At 50.9% G+C, this 13,366-nt stretch overlaps 1 protein-coding gene across 1 annotated transcript in view; it reads right to left on the reverse strand.

Annotated features, from left to right (window-relative positions):
- Positions 1 to 13,366, reverse strand: part of LOC112111072 (unconventional myosin-X-like) — a 214,155-nt gene that overhangs the window by 186,135 nt on the left and 14,654 nt on the right. The window contains exons 4-5 of the mRNA XM_026657427.1: positions 5,091 to 5,278; positions 4,523 to 4,688 (exon numbers count right to left, since the gene is read on the reverse strand). Coding sequence (XP_026513212.1) covers positions 4,523 to 4,688; positions 5,091 to 5,278 — 354 coding nt within the window. The remainder of the gene's footprint in view (positions 1 to 4,522; positions 4,689 to 5,090; positions 5,279 to 13,366) is intronic.

Raw genomic sequence — 13,366 nt, forward strand, 5'->3', positions numbered from 1 at the left:
AGGCAGCAGTAGTAAAGACAGCAGATGAGAAGGGTCTGGAACCAGAGTTTTAGCTATATGGAGAGAAAGAAAAAATTGGATTTTGGAAATGTTGTAAAGGAAGCAGCTGCAGAATTTAGACATAGGCTGGATGTAAGAGGTAAAAAGAGAGCAGTCAAAGATGACTCCCAGATTACAGACCTGAATGGCAGAGAGGACAGTTGTATTGTCAACAGTGACAGAAAACAGCGGGAGTGAGGACGGTTTCAGAGGAAAGATCAGGAGTTTGGCTTTGGCCATATTAAAAAGTGGACAGTCAGAAGTATCCAGGAGAAGATGTCAGAGAAATAGACAGAGATATGGGACTGACTGAAGGAGACAGATCAGGAATGGAGAGGTAGATCTGTGACACATTAACTTAGAGATGAGAGCTGAAGCCATGGGAGCAGATGAGGTCACCCAGAGAGAAGGGTAAAGGGAGCAGAAAGGAGTAGGGCCAAGGACAGAGCACTGTGGGACCCCACGAACAGTGGGAGAGGGAAGGAAGAGGACCCACCGAAAGAGATGCTGAAGGTGCAGCCAGTGAAGTAGGAGGAGAACCAGGAGAGGACGGAGTCGCAAAAGCCAAGGGAGGACAAAATGTCACGAAGGAGGGTATGATCAACAGTGTCAAAAGGAGCAGAGAGATCGAGGAGGATGAAGATGGAGTAGAACCCCTGGGAAAATAAAATAAATATTAGAGAAAACATCAACAACCTGTTTTATGCACCTTTCAAAATCCTTCTAGCACTAGCTTTCTTTCACGGAGGAAGGATATCAGTTTAACAAAGAAGCATCTTCACATAAAAATCTCAAAACTTGCTGAAGTTTCCATAAACAAGTACAAATATTTTCATACATTTCCTTTGTCTTGGAAATCAAGTCTCCTGAAGAGACCAAGCAAGCAAGACAGAAATGTGAGAGATACGTTAACATTTCTAATGAAGAAGCTAAAATAAGGGGACACGACAAACAAGAACACCACTGAAACTAAGAGAGTTTTCAGAGACTGGATTTCTGGGAAAAATACGAAGCATGAACTTTCACAAAAAGCAAGTAAACAAGATTACGATAACATTACACCACACAGGAGAGCCTTTAATATTATGAGCAAGTCTGAGCTGAAATGTAACAATAGCATTGCTGGCTTTCTGTATACATTAGCCCAGTTCCTCAGCCCCACTAAGGTCATTCGGTGCCACTGGAGTAGCATAAAAAGTGACCTTAAAGCGGTTTTCTGGGCGCTGCTGAGAATTCCCCAGCCCTGCAGGCCTCAGGCAGAGGGGGTAGGACAGCCATTTGGAGGCTAGAGAGGGTAGAATAATAGAATCACAGAATAACAGGGTTGGAAGGGACCTCAGGAGGTCATCTAGTCCAACCCCCTGCTCAAAGCAGGACCAATTCCCAACTAAATCATCCCAGCCAGGGCTTTGTCAAGCCGGGCCTTAAAAACCTCTAAGGAAGGAGATTCCACCACCTCCCTAGGTAACCCATTCCAGTGCTTCACCACCCTCCTAGTGAAAAAGTTTTTCCTAATATCCAACCTAGACCTCCCCCACTGCAACTTGAGACCATTACTCCTTGTTCTGTCATCTGCTACCACTGAGAACAGTCTAGATCCATCCTCTTTGGAACCCCCCTTCAGGTAGTTGAAAGCAGCTATCAAATCCCCCCTCATTCTTCTCTTCTGCAGACTAGGGTAGAGCTAGAATGCCTCACACAACACTGATGCTCAATCAGGAAAAGGGTCCCTAGAGGGCATTCTAGCTGGCACAGGTTAAAGAAGCCCGGTAACTGATTTAATTTGAGCTGGAGACTGGATCAGCTCCCAGCCAAGCCCCAGGATCACAGGAAGCACAAAAGTGACTTAGAACCACCTTTTCCTCTGTCCCCATCAATAGCAAAGATATGGGGAGACAGTTCACCACAGTAGAGGGGTCTGCATAGGTCTGTGGCAGATTCACCATATAGCATGGAGCTCAGCACAGCTGAGGACTGTTCCCATCATATCTTGTCTGGGGCTCGTTCTCACTGGCTACCAGGGAGAAGTAAAGGAACCACTAACAGGAGACTCAGATTTTTAAGGCCATAAGGGACCATTATGATAATTTAGCCTGACCTCCTGCATAATACAGGTCACAAAACCTCACAGAGGATTCCTGCACTGAACCCATTACTTCTGGTCAGGGCTGTCCCAGGGGGGTACGGGGACCAGGACAATCCCGCCCCCACTCCACCCCTTCCCCCAAGCCCCCGCCCCGCCTCTTCCCACCCCTGCCCCGTCTCTTTCCTGCTTCCGCCCCCTCCCCCAAGCGACACCAGGAGCTGGCGGGGCAGGCTGGGGTCACTGCTACTGTTTCCCACCGGTGAGTGCGGACCTGACCCCCGCTGCCAGCGCCAGGCCCCCCGCTAACCACCTGGGCCAGTCTGGCCCCGCGCACACTAACCCTGCCCCCCCAGGCTGGCCTCGCACCCCCCACACGACATGCACACAGAGCCATCCCTAGGGTACAGCGATCTGGGGCGGCCGCCACGGGGCCGCCCAAAGCGCGGGGCCCAGGGTGATCGCCCCGATTCGCCCTACCCTAGGGACAGCTCTGCTTCTGGTTGAGCTACAGTGTGTCTTTTAGAAAGAGATACCCAGGCTTGGTTTAAAGACCAAGTGATGGAGAATCTACCACACCCTGAATAAGTTGTTCCCGTCGTTAATAACCCTCCTTGTCAGAGATGTGTTCCTTATTTCTAATCTGACTTTGTCTAGCTCCACTTTCAGACACTAGATCTTGTTATGCATTTGTTGGCCACGTTAAAGCGCCCTCAGTCATCAGAAATCTTATAGGCCATGATCAAGTCACCTCTTAACCTTCTCTTGGATAAACAAAACATATTGAGCCTTTCAGTACAAGGCAAATTTTCCAGATCTTGAATCATTCCTGTAGCTCTTCTCTGAGTCCTCTCAAATTTGTCAACATTCTTTTTAAAGTCTGCACACCACAACAGGAGGTAATATCCAGTAACAGTCTCACCAATGCTGTATACAGTGGTAATCACACTTCCCTACTCCTCGATATTCCTCTGCTTATACCTCCAAGGAGAATAGAGAGCTCCCACCTTGATCTCATGCAGCAGCATGGAACCCAGAGTGGGGAATCTAATGATTATATATTAGTCTTACTATTCATATTGCAATTTCTCCCAAAGGCCTAGGATGGATGCCCATTATGCCAGGCACTGCACAAGTAACAAGAAACACTCCCTGTCCCAAACAGCTTACGATCTATTTAAAGACAAACAACAAGTATCTGTAACAAATGGAGGTCACAGAGGAAGCAAGAAGAGGGTAGCAGCAAAAGGGACAGAACGTTACACAGACTCACTGCAGGCACAGTTAAAAGATTTAAAAGACAAACAGACTTAGGGTCTGAGTGATGTCAGTTATCCCTGCTAGCCACCTGCCCAGCCATTACCATTTGGCAATTTACCATAGGCCCCATGACAGAGGTGGGTCTGAGGACAGGGTACTAGTTTTACAGATTAGTTCGGGGGGAGGAGGGTTGTTTCATGCATAAGGGCAGGCATGGAAGAAAACAGTACTGAAGTGCCACAGGCCCACAGAACTACAAAGGGCTATTTGGGAAGCAGCCACTGTACTGGCCCTTTACAAGGGGCCTGGACTTCCAGGGTGTGTGTTTCTTACATTGTCCCTGCTTAATACCATCACTGTTTAGATGTGCCAATACCAGCTGCGAAGTTCCATTCTTTTCTATTCAGGTTCTTATACAGCGCTCATCACTGTGGTACCTGAATGTTCATGCTTCAGAGTTTGGCGCTCAGGTTTCAGCTGGCCACCTTCAGGGACAGGAAGGGATTCCTCCTCCCACCCCACCCCATCACCAATGTAATCTGGCAGGTTTTTTAATCTCTTTCCTATGAACCACCAGGAGCAGCCACAGCCGGAGATGGGACACTGGATGGGGAGGGCCAGGGCTCTGAGGTGGCACTGAGCATTCTCCCTCAGGGGCTTGGCTGGCTGGTTTTTGCTCACATGCACAGGATTTAACTGATTGCCATATGTGGGGTTGGGAAAGAATTTTCCCCCAGGTCAGATAAGCAATGAGCTTGGGGGGGGGGTGGAAGATTCGCTTTACTTTGCAGCATGTCACTTGCCAGGATTATCTGTGTATAGCTCATTTAATCATTCCCCTGCCATTGCAGGGGCCTGGAGTGCTGGTGCATCTTGGTCCCTCCTATCCTCTGTGGGTCTCATTTCCATTGTTGGGTTTAGTGTGCGGGTGCTGGGTGATGGCTAGTGCTACACAGAAGGTCAGACTAGACGATCTAATGGTCCATTTTAGCCTCAAACTCTATGATTCTATCATTCTATGCCTTCCAGAAGTTAGTTGTTCAGTGAGGTGAAAGGGCTGTTGTGTGATAAAGGTCACGCAGCTGCCCCAGCCATACAGGGCCCTTCTTACACCTGCAGACACTCTCCCTGACTGCTCACTGGTTGTCTCTCCCGTGAAGATGAACTGTACCTGCTCTCCAGGATGGCTTCCTCCACGTGAGTGCTCTTCTCAGATGCAGGGCCCCCTAGAGAGTTCTGGCTCATAGCTGACAGGAATTTGAGCAACAACTTGGTGCTCTCGGTCTTTCCAGCTCCACTTTCTCCGCTGTTAAGGAACAGACATGATACATTCACAAACCCAGAACAGAGCAAATGACTGTCCCACCCAGGGAGAATGGAGAATAAGTGGGTAAGGAATGGTGTCCCTAGCCTCTGTTTGTCAGAGGGTGGAGATGGATGGCAGGAGAGAGATCATTGCCTGTTAGGTTCACTCCCTCTGGGGCATTGGTCACTGTCGGTAGACAGGATATTGGGCTGGATGGACCTTTAGTCTGACCCAGTATGGCCATTCTTATGTAAGTGGTCTGTAGGACCAAATGTGGGACATCTCCACTACTGCAGGTGTAGGAGAGACAAGGGGTAGGAACACAGGTGCCATCGCACACAGGATGGTGGGAGTGGGGAGTGTAATACAACCAGGGGGTTAGCTGTATGTTTAGTCTCTAACCTGATCAGAACACACTGGCTGTCGTGACGCTTCCACAAGCAGCAGTAACACTCATTAGCAGTGGCAAAGATATGGGGCGGCAGCTCACCCAGGTGATGCCGTCTGTACAGGTCCATGGCAGTCACGCTGTACAGACCAGAGATGGGTTTGTATGGATTTACTGATGCCAAGATGGAACCAATGTTCGTCTGAGGGCGAAAACAAAATATAGTGAGAAAATCAAGTACCAGAAAAGACACCGACAAGCCAGGACTCTGGGATGATTAATGGTGGGAGTGGGTGAGCCTGAGAGAAGCCGCAGAGCCAAAGCCAATGGCCTCCCAATACAGGGAGGAGGAGAGGAAACAGACCCTGAGGGGAGGGGTGCTGCAAAGTCAGGGGTGGGGGGAGGAGGAGCTAAAATTTTACTGCTCCGCAACAAAATATTTTTGTTTGGCTTGTTGTAAAGCTTTTATTTAAAGTATTTCAAAATATGGGGCCAGATCCTCCCCCGAATGCACCTGCTTTGACTGCACTTGCTCCTGGCAAACGGAATCAAGACCAAAAGGTAATTTAGAACAACCTTTGCCGCTCCCCGACCCTGATCCTGTGCTGAGTGAAGATTACCTGGACCTGTCTAGCCCATAGAACAATAATGCCAGAGTGACACACCCTGTCCCCAATCCATGCAGATCAATAATAAAGCCCAAGCACAGCCATCCCTATCCCTGCATAACTCCTTGCCCTCTGTGCATTCCTCTTGCTCTTCCTGTATTGTGGTTTCTCATCTTGGGCTGCACGCCCCCAATTCCAAATATCCACATCTTCAGCTCAGGTGTAACCAATGAATTTCTCACAGTGCTGCTGGTGGTACTATATTTTGCCACCAGAGGACAGCATTCCACATCACTGCCAAACAACAAACTGCAGACACCAGGAGTTACATAAACCCAAGAGCAATCCGTGGTTTCTCCCTGCTGCATGTAATATGTGACAGGTTTCAGAGTCGCAGCCGTGTTAGTCTGTATCCGCAAAAAGAACAGGAGTACTTGTGGCACCTTAGAGACTAACAAATTTATTTCAGCATAAGCTTTCGTGGGCTACAGCCCACTTCATCGGATGCATAGACTGGAACATATAGTGAGGAGATGGAGGCGACCGTGGTCCTGAGTGAGTAAGTCGGGGAGGAGAGGTAACATGACCGGTGCATCCACCGACAGCTCCAGTAGCATAGTGTACCAATGTTGTCAAGGCCATGCTGGAGCTATCAGAATTACCTTTGCCCCCTCCCTGCGGACCTTGAGCAGGACCTTGTGCATGAGAGGGAACGGGGGAAAGGCGTAGAGCAGGCGACCTCTCCAGGGTAGCAGGAATGCGTCCGTGAGGGAGCCTGGGCTGCGACCCTGGAAGGAGCAGAACATTGGGCACTTCCTGTTGCGTCGGGTGGCGAACAGGTTGACCTGGGGAAACCCTCACCTTTGGAAAATGAGGTGTATGACATCCAGCCGGATGGACACCCGTGTGTGCGGAAGGACCTGCTGAGGCCGTCCGCCAGCGTGTTCTGAACTCCTGGTAGATAGGATGCTTCCAGGTGACTGGAGTGGGCTGTGCAGAACTCCCAGATCCAGAGGGCCTCCGGGCATAGGGGAGAGGAACGGGCTCCACCCTGATTGTGGATGTAAAACACGGGGGTGGTGTTGTCCATTAGAACCACTGCGCACTGGCCTTGCAGTCGGGCCTGGAAGGCCTGGCAAGCAAGGAGCACCGCCCTCACCTCCTTGATGTTGCTATGTAGGGAGAGCTCGTCCTGCGACTACAGGCCCTGTGTCTGGAGGTCCCCCAGATGCTACCCCCATCCCAGAGCCGACGCATCTGTAACCAGGGACAAGGAAGGCTAAGGGTTGTGGAAGGGGACTCCTCTGCACACCTCTTGGGGGTCGAGCCACCAGTGGAGGGACGTGAGGACCTGCCCTGGTACCGTGACCACTGAATTCAAGCTGTTGCACCCCAGGCAGCAGGCTGATGGGAGCCGTGGCTGCAGCGGTCTGAGCCGGAGCCTGGTGTGCCGGGTCACGTAAGTGCAAGCAGCCATGTGGCCGAGGGGACTCAGGCACCCCTTGCTGTTGTGGCTGGGAATTGCTGGGGGCTTTGAATTATGTCCGTGATGGCTTGGAATAGGGTCTCTGGCAGAAGAGCTTGCGCCTGAACCGAGTCTAACACTGCCCTAATGAATTCTATTCTCTGGGTCGGTTCCAAGGTCGACTTCCCCAAGTTGAGGAGGAGACCCAGCCGCTCGAACGTGCACCCGACCAAGCGGATTTGGGACTGCACCTGTGCCCTGGTGCAGCCCCTGAGCAGCCAGTCGACGAGGTAGGGTATACCTGCACCTGCTGGTGACAGAGGAAAGCAGCCACGACCGACATGCACTTGGTGAACACCCGGGAGGCTGTTGAGAGGCCAAATGGTAGGGCAGGGAATTGGTAATACTTGTGGTTGACCACAAAGCATAGGAAGCGCAGGTGTGCGGGGCAAATCGCTATATGGAAGTATACGTCTTTCATGTCAAGGGCGGCATACGAGTCTCCTGGATCCAGGGAGGGGATAATGGTGCCCAGGGAGATCATGCGGAACTTCCAACTTTACCATGAACTTGTTGAGTCTGCACAGATTTAAATTGGGTCTGAGACCCCCTTTGGCCTTTGGGATTAGGAAGTATCAGGAGTAGAATCCCTTGCCCCTTATCTCCTCAGGAACCTCCTCCACTGCTCCCATGGCGAGGAGCGCCTGCACCTCCTGGATAAGGAGTTGCTCGTGAGGGGTCCCTGAAGAGGGACGGGGAAGGGAGGTGGGAAGGAGGGTAGGAGCAGAACTGAAGAGAGTATTCCTCTTCCACTATGCGGCAGACTCAGTGGTCTGAGGTTATTTGGGACCAAGCACAGAAGAAGTGGCGATACCGGAGGACAATGTATATGCCACCGAGTACATAGTGTACAGTGAAGCCTGAAAAGAGGTCCATGCCACTGCCTTGCCCTCCTCCACTATGGCTCCAAACTCCTCCCTGGACTCAGTTGGCACAAGCTCCTTGAACTTGAGCATCGAGTTCCAGGAGTTGAAGTTATATCGGCTCAGAATTGCCTGCTGGTTGGCAATCCTGAGCTGGAGCCCCCCCGTGGAGTACACTTTACATCTGAACAAGTCCAGGCGTTTGGCCACCTTGGACTTGGGCGCTGGGGCTTAGGGTTAGAGGGCAGAGAAAGAGGCACTGGGTTTTCACTGGAGTTTCTTTAACACTCTGCTCCTGGGGGAATTTGTGTGTGTGTCCATATTGTTAGAGGCATCCTTGCTGACAGGTATTTTGAAATAAATTACCAAAATAATTGTAACTGGCGTGATTATGTAGTATTATTTTAACAAATAAAATTAGCAGAATTTTAAAATATTGTGCATAGAATTTTTGATTTTTTGGTGCAGAATGCCCCCGGGAGTAATAGCAGTGCTGTCACTTCCCGAGCATATTGTGTTTATCTATGTGTCTGATAATTTTGTTCCTTACTAAAGTTTCAACCAATCTGCCTGGTACAGAAGTTAGGCTTACTGGCCTGTAATTGCCAGGATTGCCTCTGGAGCCTTTTTAAAAAATCCGGCATTATATTAGTTACCTTCCAATCATCTTCTATAGAGGCTGATTTAAGCAACAGGTTACATGCCAGAGTTAGCAGTTCTGCAATTTCATCTTTGAGTTCCTTCAGAACTCTGGGGTGATGAGTTTAAATACTGTTTAATTTATCAATTTGTTCCAACACCTCCTCTACTGGCACCTCAGTCTGGGGCAGGTCCTCAAAACTGTCACCTACAAAAAATGGCTTGGGTATGGAGATCTCCCCCACGTCCTCTGCAGTGAAGACTGGTGCAAAAAATTATTTTAGCTTCTCAGCAACAACTTTGTCTTCCTTGGGTGCTCCTTTAGCACCTCAATTGTCCAGTGGCTCCACTGACTGGTTGGCAGCTTCCTGCTTCTGATGGACTTTAAAAAATTGCTGTTAAGTTTCTGTGGTTTTAGCTAGTTGCTCTTCAAATTCTTTCTTGGCCTGCCTTATAGTTTTACAGTTGACTTGCCATAGTTTATGTTCCTTTCTATTTTCCTTAGTAGGATTCGACTTCCAATTTGTAATAGGATGCCTTTTTGCTTCCAAATGCCTCTTTTACCCTGCTGTTTAGCCACAGTGGCATTTTTTTGGTCCTCTTACTGTTTTGTTCTGTTTTTGTTTAGGGTATACATTTACTTTGAGACTTTATTATAGTATTTTTAAATATTCTCCATGGGAGATCACTGAGCAGTTCCCCCCGGGACACGGACTCAGCGGTGAGGCTGCACCCAACCCTAACACAGCGCAAGGACCGGGCCTGCCCCAGAAACACCCCAGGGCACTGCCACTCTGTGCCAGGTGCGGGCAGGCAGGCTCAGCAAGGCAGGATCCAAGTGTGGAGGGGCTTAGTGAGGGGGGGATCCAGACAGGGCCGTCCCTAGCTATACTGGGGCCCTACGCAGCCCCCACGTGGATGGGGGGGGAGAGAGAGGCAGGCTTCTGCAGGGAGGTGCGGGGGTGCGGGCCCCAGGCCTCTGCGGGGGGGGGGGGGGGCAAGGGGGGGGGCCCCCCCCGGCCCGGGGGGGGGGGGGGGGGGGGGCGGGCTGGGGGGAGGGGGGGGAACCACCCCCCAGCATTCACCAGCAGCGCGGCTGGGGCTGGGTCGCTGGCGCTGCACTCCCGCCACCGGTGAGTGCAGCCCCTGCCCTGCTGCAGAGCTCAGGGGAGTGGGGGTGGGGCTGAGTGGGGCGGGAAGAGGCAGGGTGGGGGCAGAGCAGGGGCGGGGCTGGGCAGGGGCAGAGCAGGGGCGGGGCTGGGCAGGGGCGGGATGGAGGCGGAGCAGGGGCAGGGCCCTGGGAAAGAGCCAGAGCAGGGGCTGGAGCAGCACACAGCTGTGCAGGTCCCCAGGAAATTTGGTACCCCAAATTTCCTGGTGCCCTACGCAGCTGCGTACTTTGTGTATGGGTAAGGACGGCCCTGGATCCAGATGTGAGTTGAGAGGGTTCTGTGTGGGGCAATCTGGGTGCGGGCAGCTCAGTGGGGGATCCAGGTGCGGGGGGGATCTGGATGCACATGGGCTTGTTGGGGGGTTCTACGTGCAATGGTAATGGGACACTGCAGGGGGGTCCAGGTGAAGGTGTTTGGGGCTCATCAGGGGGGTCTGGGTGTGGGGAGCTTAGTGGGGGCAGGGTCTAGATGCTGGGGGAGTGTGGCTCAGTGGGGTGGGGATCCAAGTGCAAGTGGTTCGTTGGGGTGGTCCAGATGCAGGGGGAGTGGGGCTCATCAGGGGGGTTCTGACTGCGGGGGCGGGGTGAGGCTCGGCGAGAGGGTCTGGGTATGAGGGGGTCTGGATACATGGGGGTTGGGCGGATGGTGGAGCAGTTCCCAGTACAGTCATCCCTCCCCCTTGCAGCGGGAAGGGGAGGGTGTAGGAAGCACGGGGGGGGCGGGACAGTTTGCAGAGCTTCCTACAGCCAGGGGAGAAATCTTGGGGTGGGTCTGATAGCTCCGGACGCTTTGCAGGGGAAGAGGAAGTCCTGTCCTCCCCAGCCCAGCCAAGACTAGCAGCTAAGCCCAGCACAGGGTAGGAGCCACCAGCCAGGTCTTCCCCAGTCCCGACTCCCTGCCCCAGAGTGATTTACCTCTCTGCCGGCTGCCCTGGATCTATCTGTTGTTTCCTGTGATCCTGGGGCTTGGACTCTCAAGTGAGTCACCCCGCTTCCTTTGGTCAGTTTGGGACTACGATGAGGTAATGCTCACCTGACTCTGAAGGGGGGGGGGGCAAAGCCAAGAGGAAAGAAAGAACATGATAAAAGGGAGAGATGGTTGCCATGCTCTCCTCTCTCTTCCAGCTTCATCTACAGACACTACCACCAAGCGACTAAAGCGCTGATCAAAGGGGAGAGTCTGGCTGAAGGGCAATCAGCCAGCCTGTGATGAGAAGCATCTAAGTTTGTAAGGACACTGAAAGTGTTAAGATCAGCTTAGAATGTGTTTTGCTTTTATTTCATTTGACTAAACCTGACTTGTTAGGCTTTGACTTATAATCACTTAAAACCTATCTTTGTAGTTAGATTTATTTGTTTATTCTACCTGAAGCAGTGCGTTTGGTTTGAAGCATGTCAGAGACTCCCCTTGGGATAACAAGCCAGGTGCATATCAATTTCTTTGTTAAATTGACAAACTCATATGCCCGCTGCCCACTGCAAGCTTATAACTGGACACTGCAAGACGGAGGTTCCTAGAGTTGTGTCTGGGATCAGAGATACTGGCTAGTGTCATTCGGTTGCAAGTATCTGGGAGCAGCTTACATGCCAGAGGCTGTGCGTGAACAGCCCAGGAGTGGGGGTTCTCACAGCAGAGCAGGAGAAGGCTGGCTCCCAGAGTCAAGGATTGGAGTGACCGAGCAGATCACCGGTCCAGATAATATGAGAGGGGAACATCACACGCAGTAATTTAGTTAGCTAATTCCCTGGGTGCATGTCTGCTGGACTGTCTGGTTTATGGGGCTTATTTGTGTTTTAATTAGCCAAGTATTCCTTGACCTCCTCTCAATTGGCAGTTATTTTAACAAGAACTTTCTTCCTAATTTTTCCAGACTTCTTCTAGTTGAAAAGGTATTTAATATCTCAACTATTTCTGAAACATCATTCATTGCATCCCTTGCCTCTTTCAATCCCCCTCTCATATATCAGGCATAACCCTGGGAACCAGAACAGAGAAATGATACTGGAGAATGAGATACGGCAGAGGATGAACAAGAGGAAGAGTCAGACGATCAGAGTTATGAGGAGAGGGTTAGGGAACAAGGTTGCTATTTTTATGATTTAAGTGATGTCAGTGTGCCTGACACTACTCAAAGCACAAACAGAAAATGAAGAGAGGCCCTGCCTCAAAGGTCTTAAAGAGTACAGAAAAGGAAACGGAGGGGATGTGGTCAAGAAGTGAAGGCGATTGGCAAAGAGCTGCTCAAGAGGGTAAAAGGCTGTAAACTAAAAGGGCAGGAAGGGAGGGGGAGACAAGGGCTGCCAGAGAAAGGTCTCTACACAGACAATACCTTGTGTGGGAGTGGGTCCCAAAGCCAGCAAGACAAGCACAATGCAAGACAGTAGGTAGAGAGGCCACTGTACCATGAGAGACAGAATTTGCAGCCTCCTTCAAATCCCAATACAGACAGGCGACTTTCCAGAAACCAGGTCGCTTAATTGATCATTTACTGGAATACAAGGTGAATACAGTCTTGTTGCCTCAGTGACAGTTGCTAGGCAACACATTTGGAGATTCACATTTTACTGTCACACTCTGAAGAGCTTTGGGCACAGGTAAAGCACAGTGAGCCCCTTTCAATCTCTTTTCCTTAAACCCTAAAGGAGTCTCCTCAAAAGCATGTAAACACCCCATCCTGCACCCCTTGTCCTGTGTGGGGGTCACTCCTGGAAACTCCTTGGCTGGAGGTGCACCAGAGAACTCCATCCCACAGGGTTTAAAAGGAAATTCAGAAACCATCTCTATGTGGCAGGGGCTTTGTGTAGTCATCTGGGAGAGGGACCACAGCCAGCCCATAACAGACATTACAGAACAGTAAGGGGGCAGAGTCTGGCAACAGTTGCTGTTTCTTGGTTCTTTTCAATGATGGATCATATCTGCCCAAGTTACTTGAGATACTTGGGCCACAACCTATGTTCACCATTGAGAAAGGATGGGTTACTCACCTGGTCATAATTTTCCCTATGGTTAGTGCACTTCAGGTTACATATCTGCTCCATGCACCTAGGTCTAGAGATTTTTCCCTAGCCGTGTCTGTGTGGCCCACACAAACACCCCCACTTTTCTTGGGCTCCACACCAAAGAAATAAGGGGGGCTGCCAGATTGCCACCATCTTAGTTCTTTCTCTACCACTAACTCCCAGTAGAGGAAAACCAGGCAGTGGGGAAGGAAGGCAGGTAGTGCACTACACATAGGAACAACACATCTCAAAAACCTCAAACTACTACAAGGTGAGTAACCCAGCCTTCTTTGAGTGACTGTCCCTATGTGTAGTTCACTTCAGGTGATTCACCAGCAGCGTCTTTATAAGGAGATGGGGGCTGGAGTCCTACGACACAACAGATTGCAGAGCCGCCCTACCCAGAGGAGCATCAGTAGCAGCTACTTGCACCAGTGCACAGTGAAGGTGTGACCGGAACTCCAAATTGCTGCTCTGCAGAAGT

Source organism: Terrapene carolina, unplaced genomic scaffold (genome assembly GCF_002925995.2).
Source record: "Terrapene carolina triunguis isolate 2854851 unplaced genomic scaffold, T_m_triunguis-2.0 Scaffold243, whole genome shotgun sequence".
Taxonomy (NCBI): Eukaryota; Metazoa; Chordata; order Testudines; family Emydidae; genus Terrapene; species Terrapene triunguis.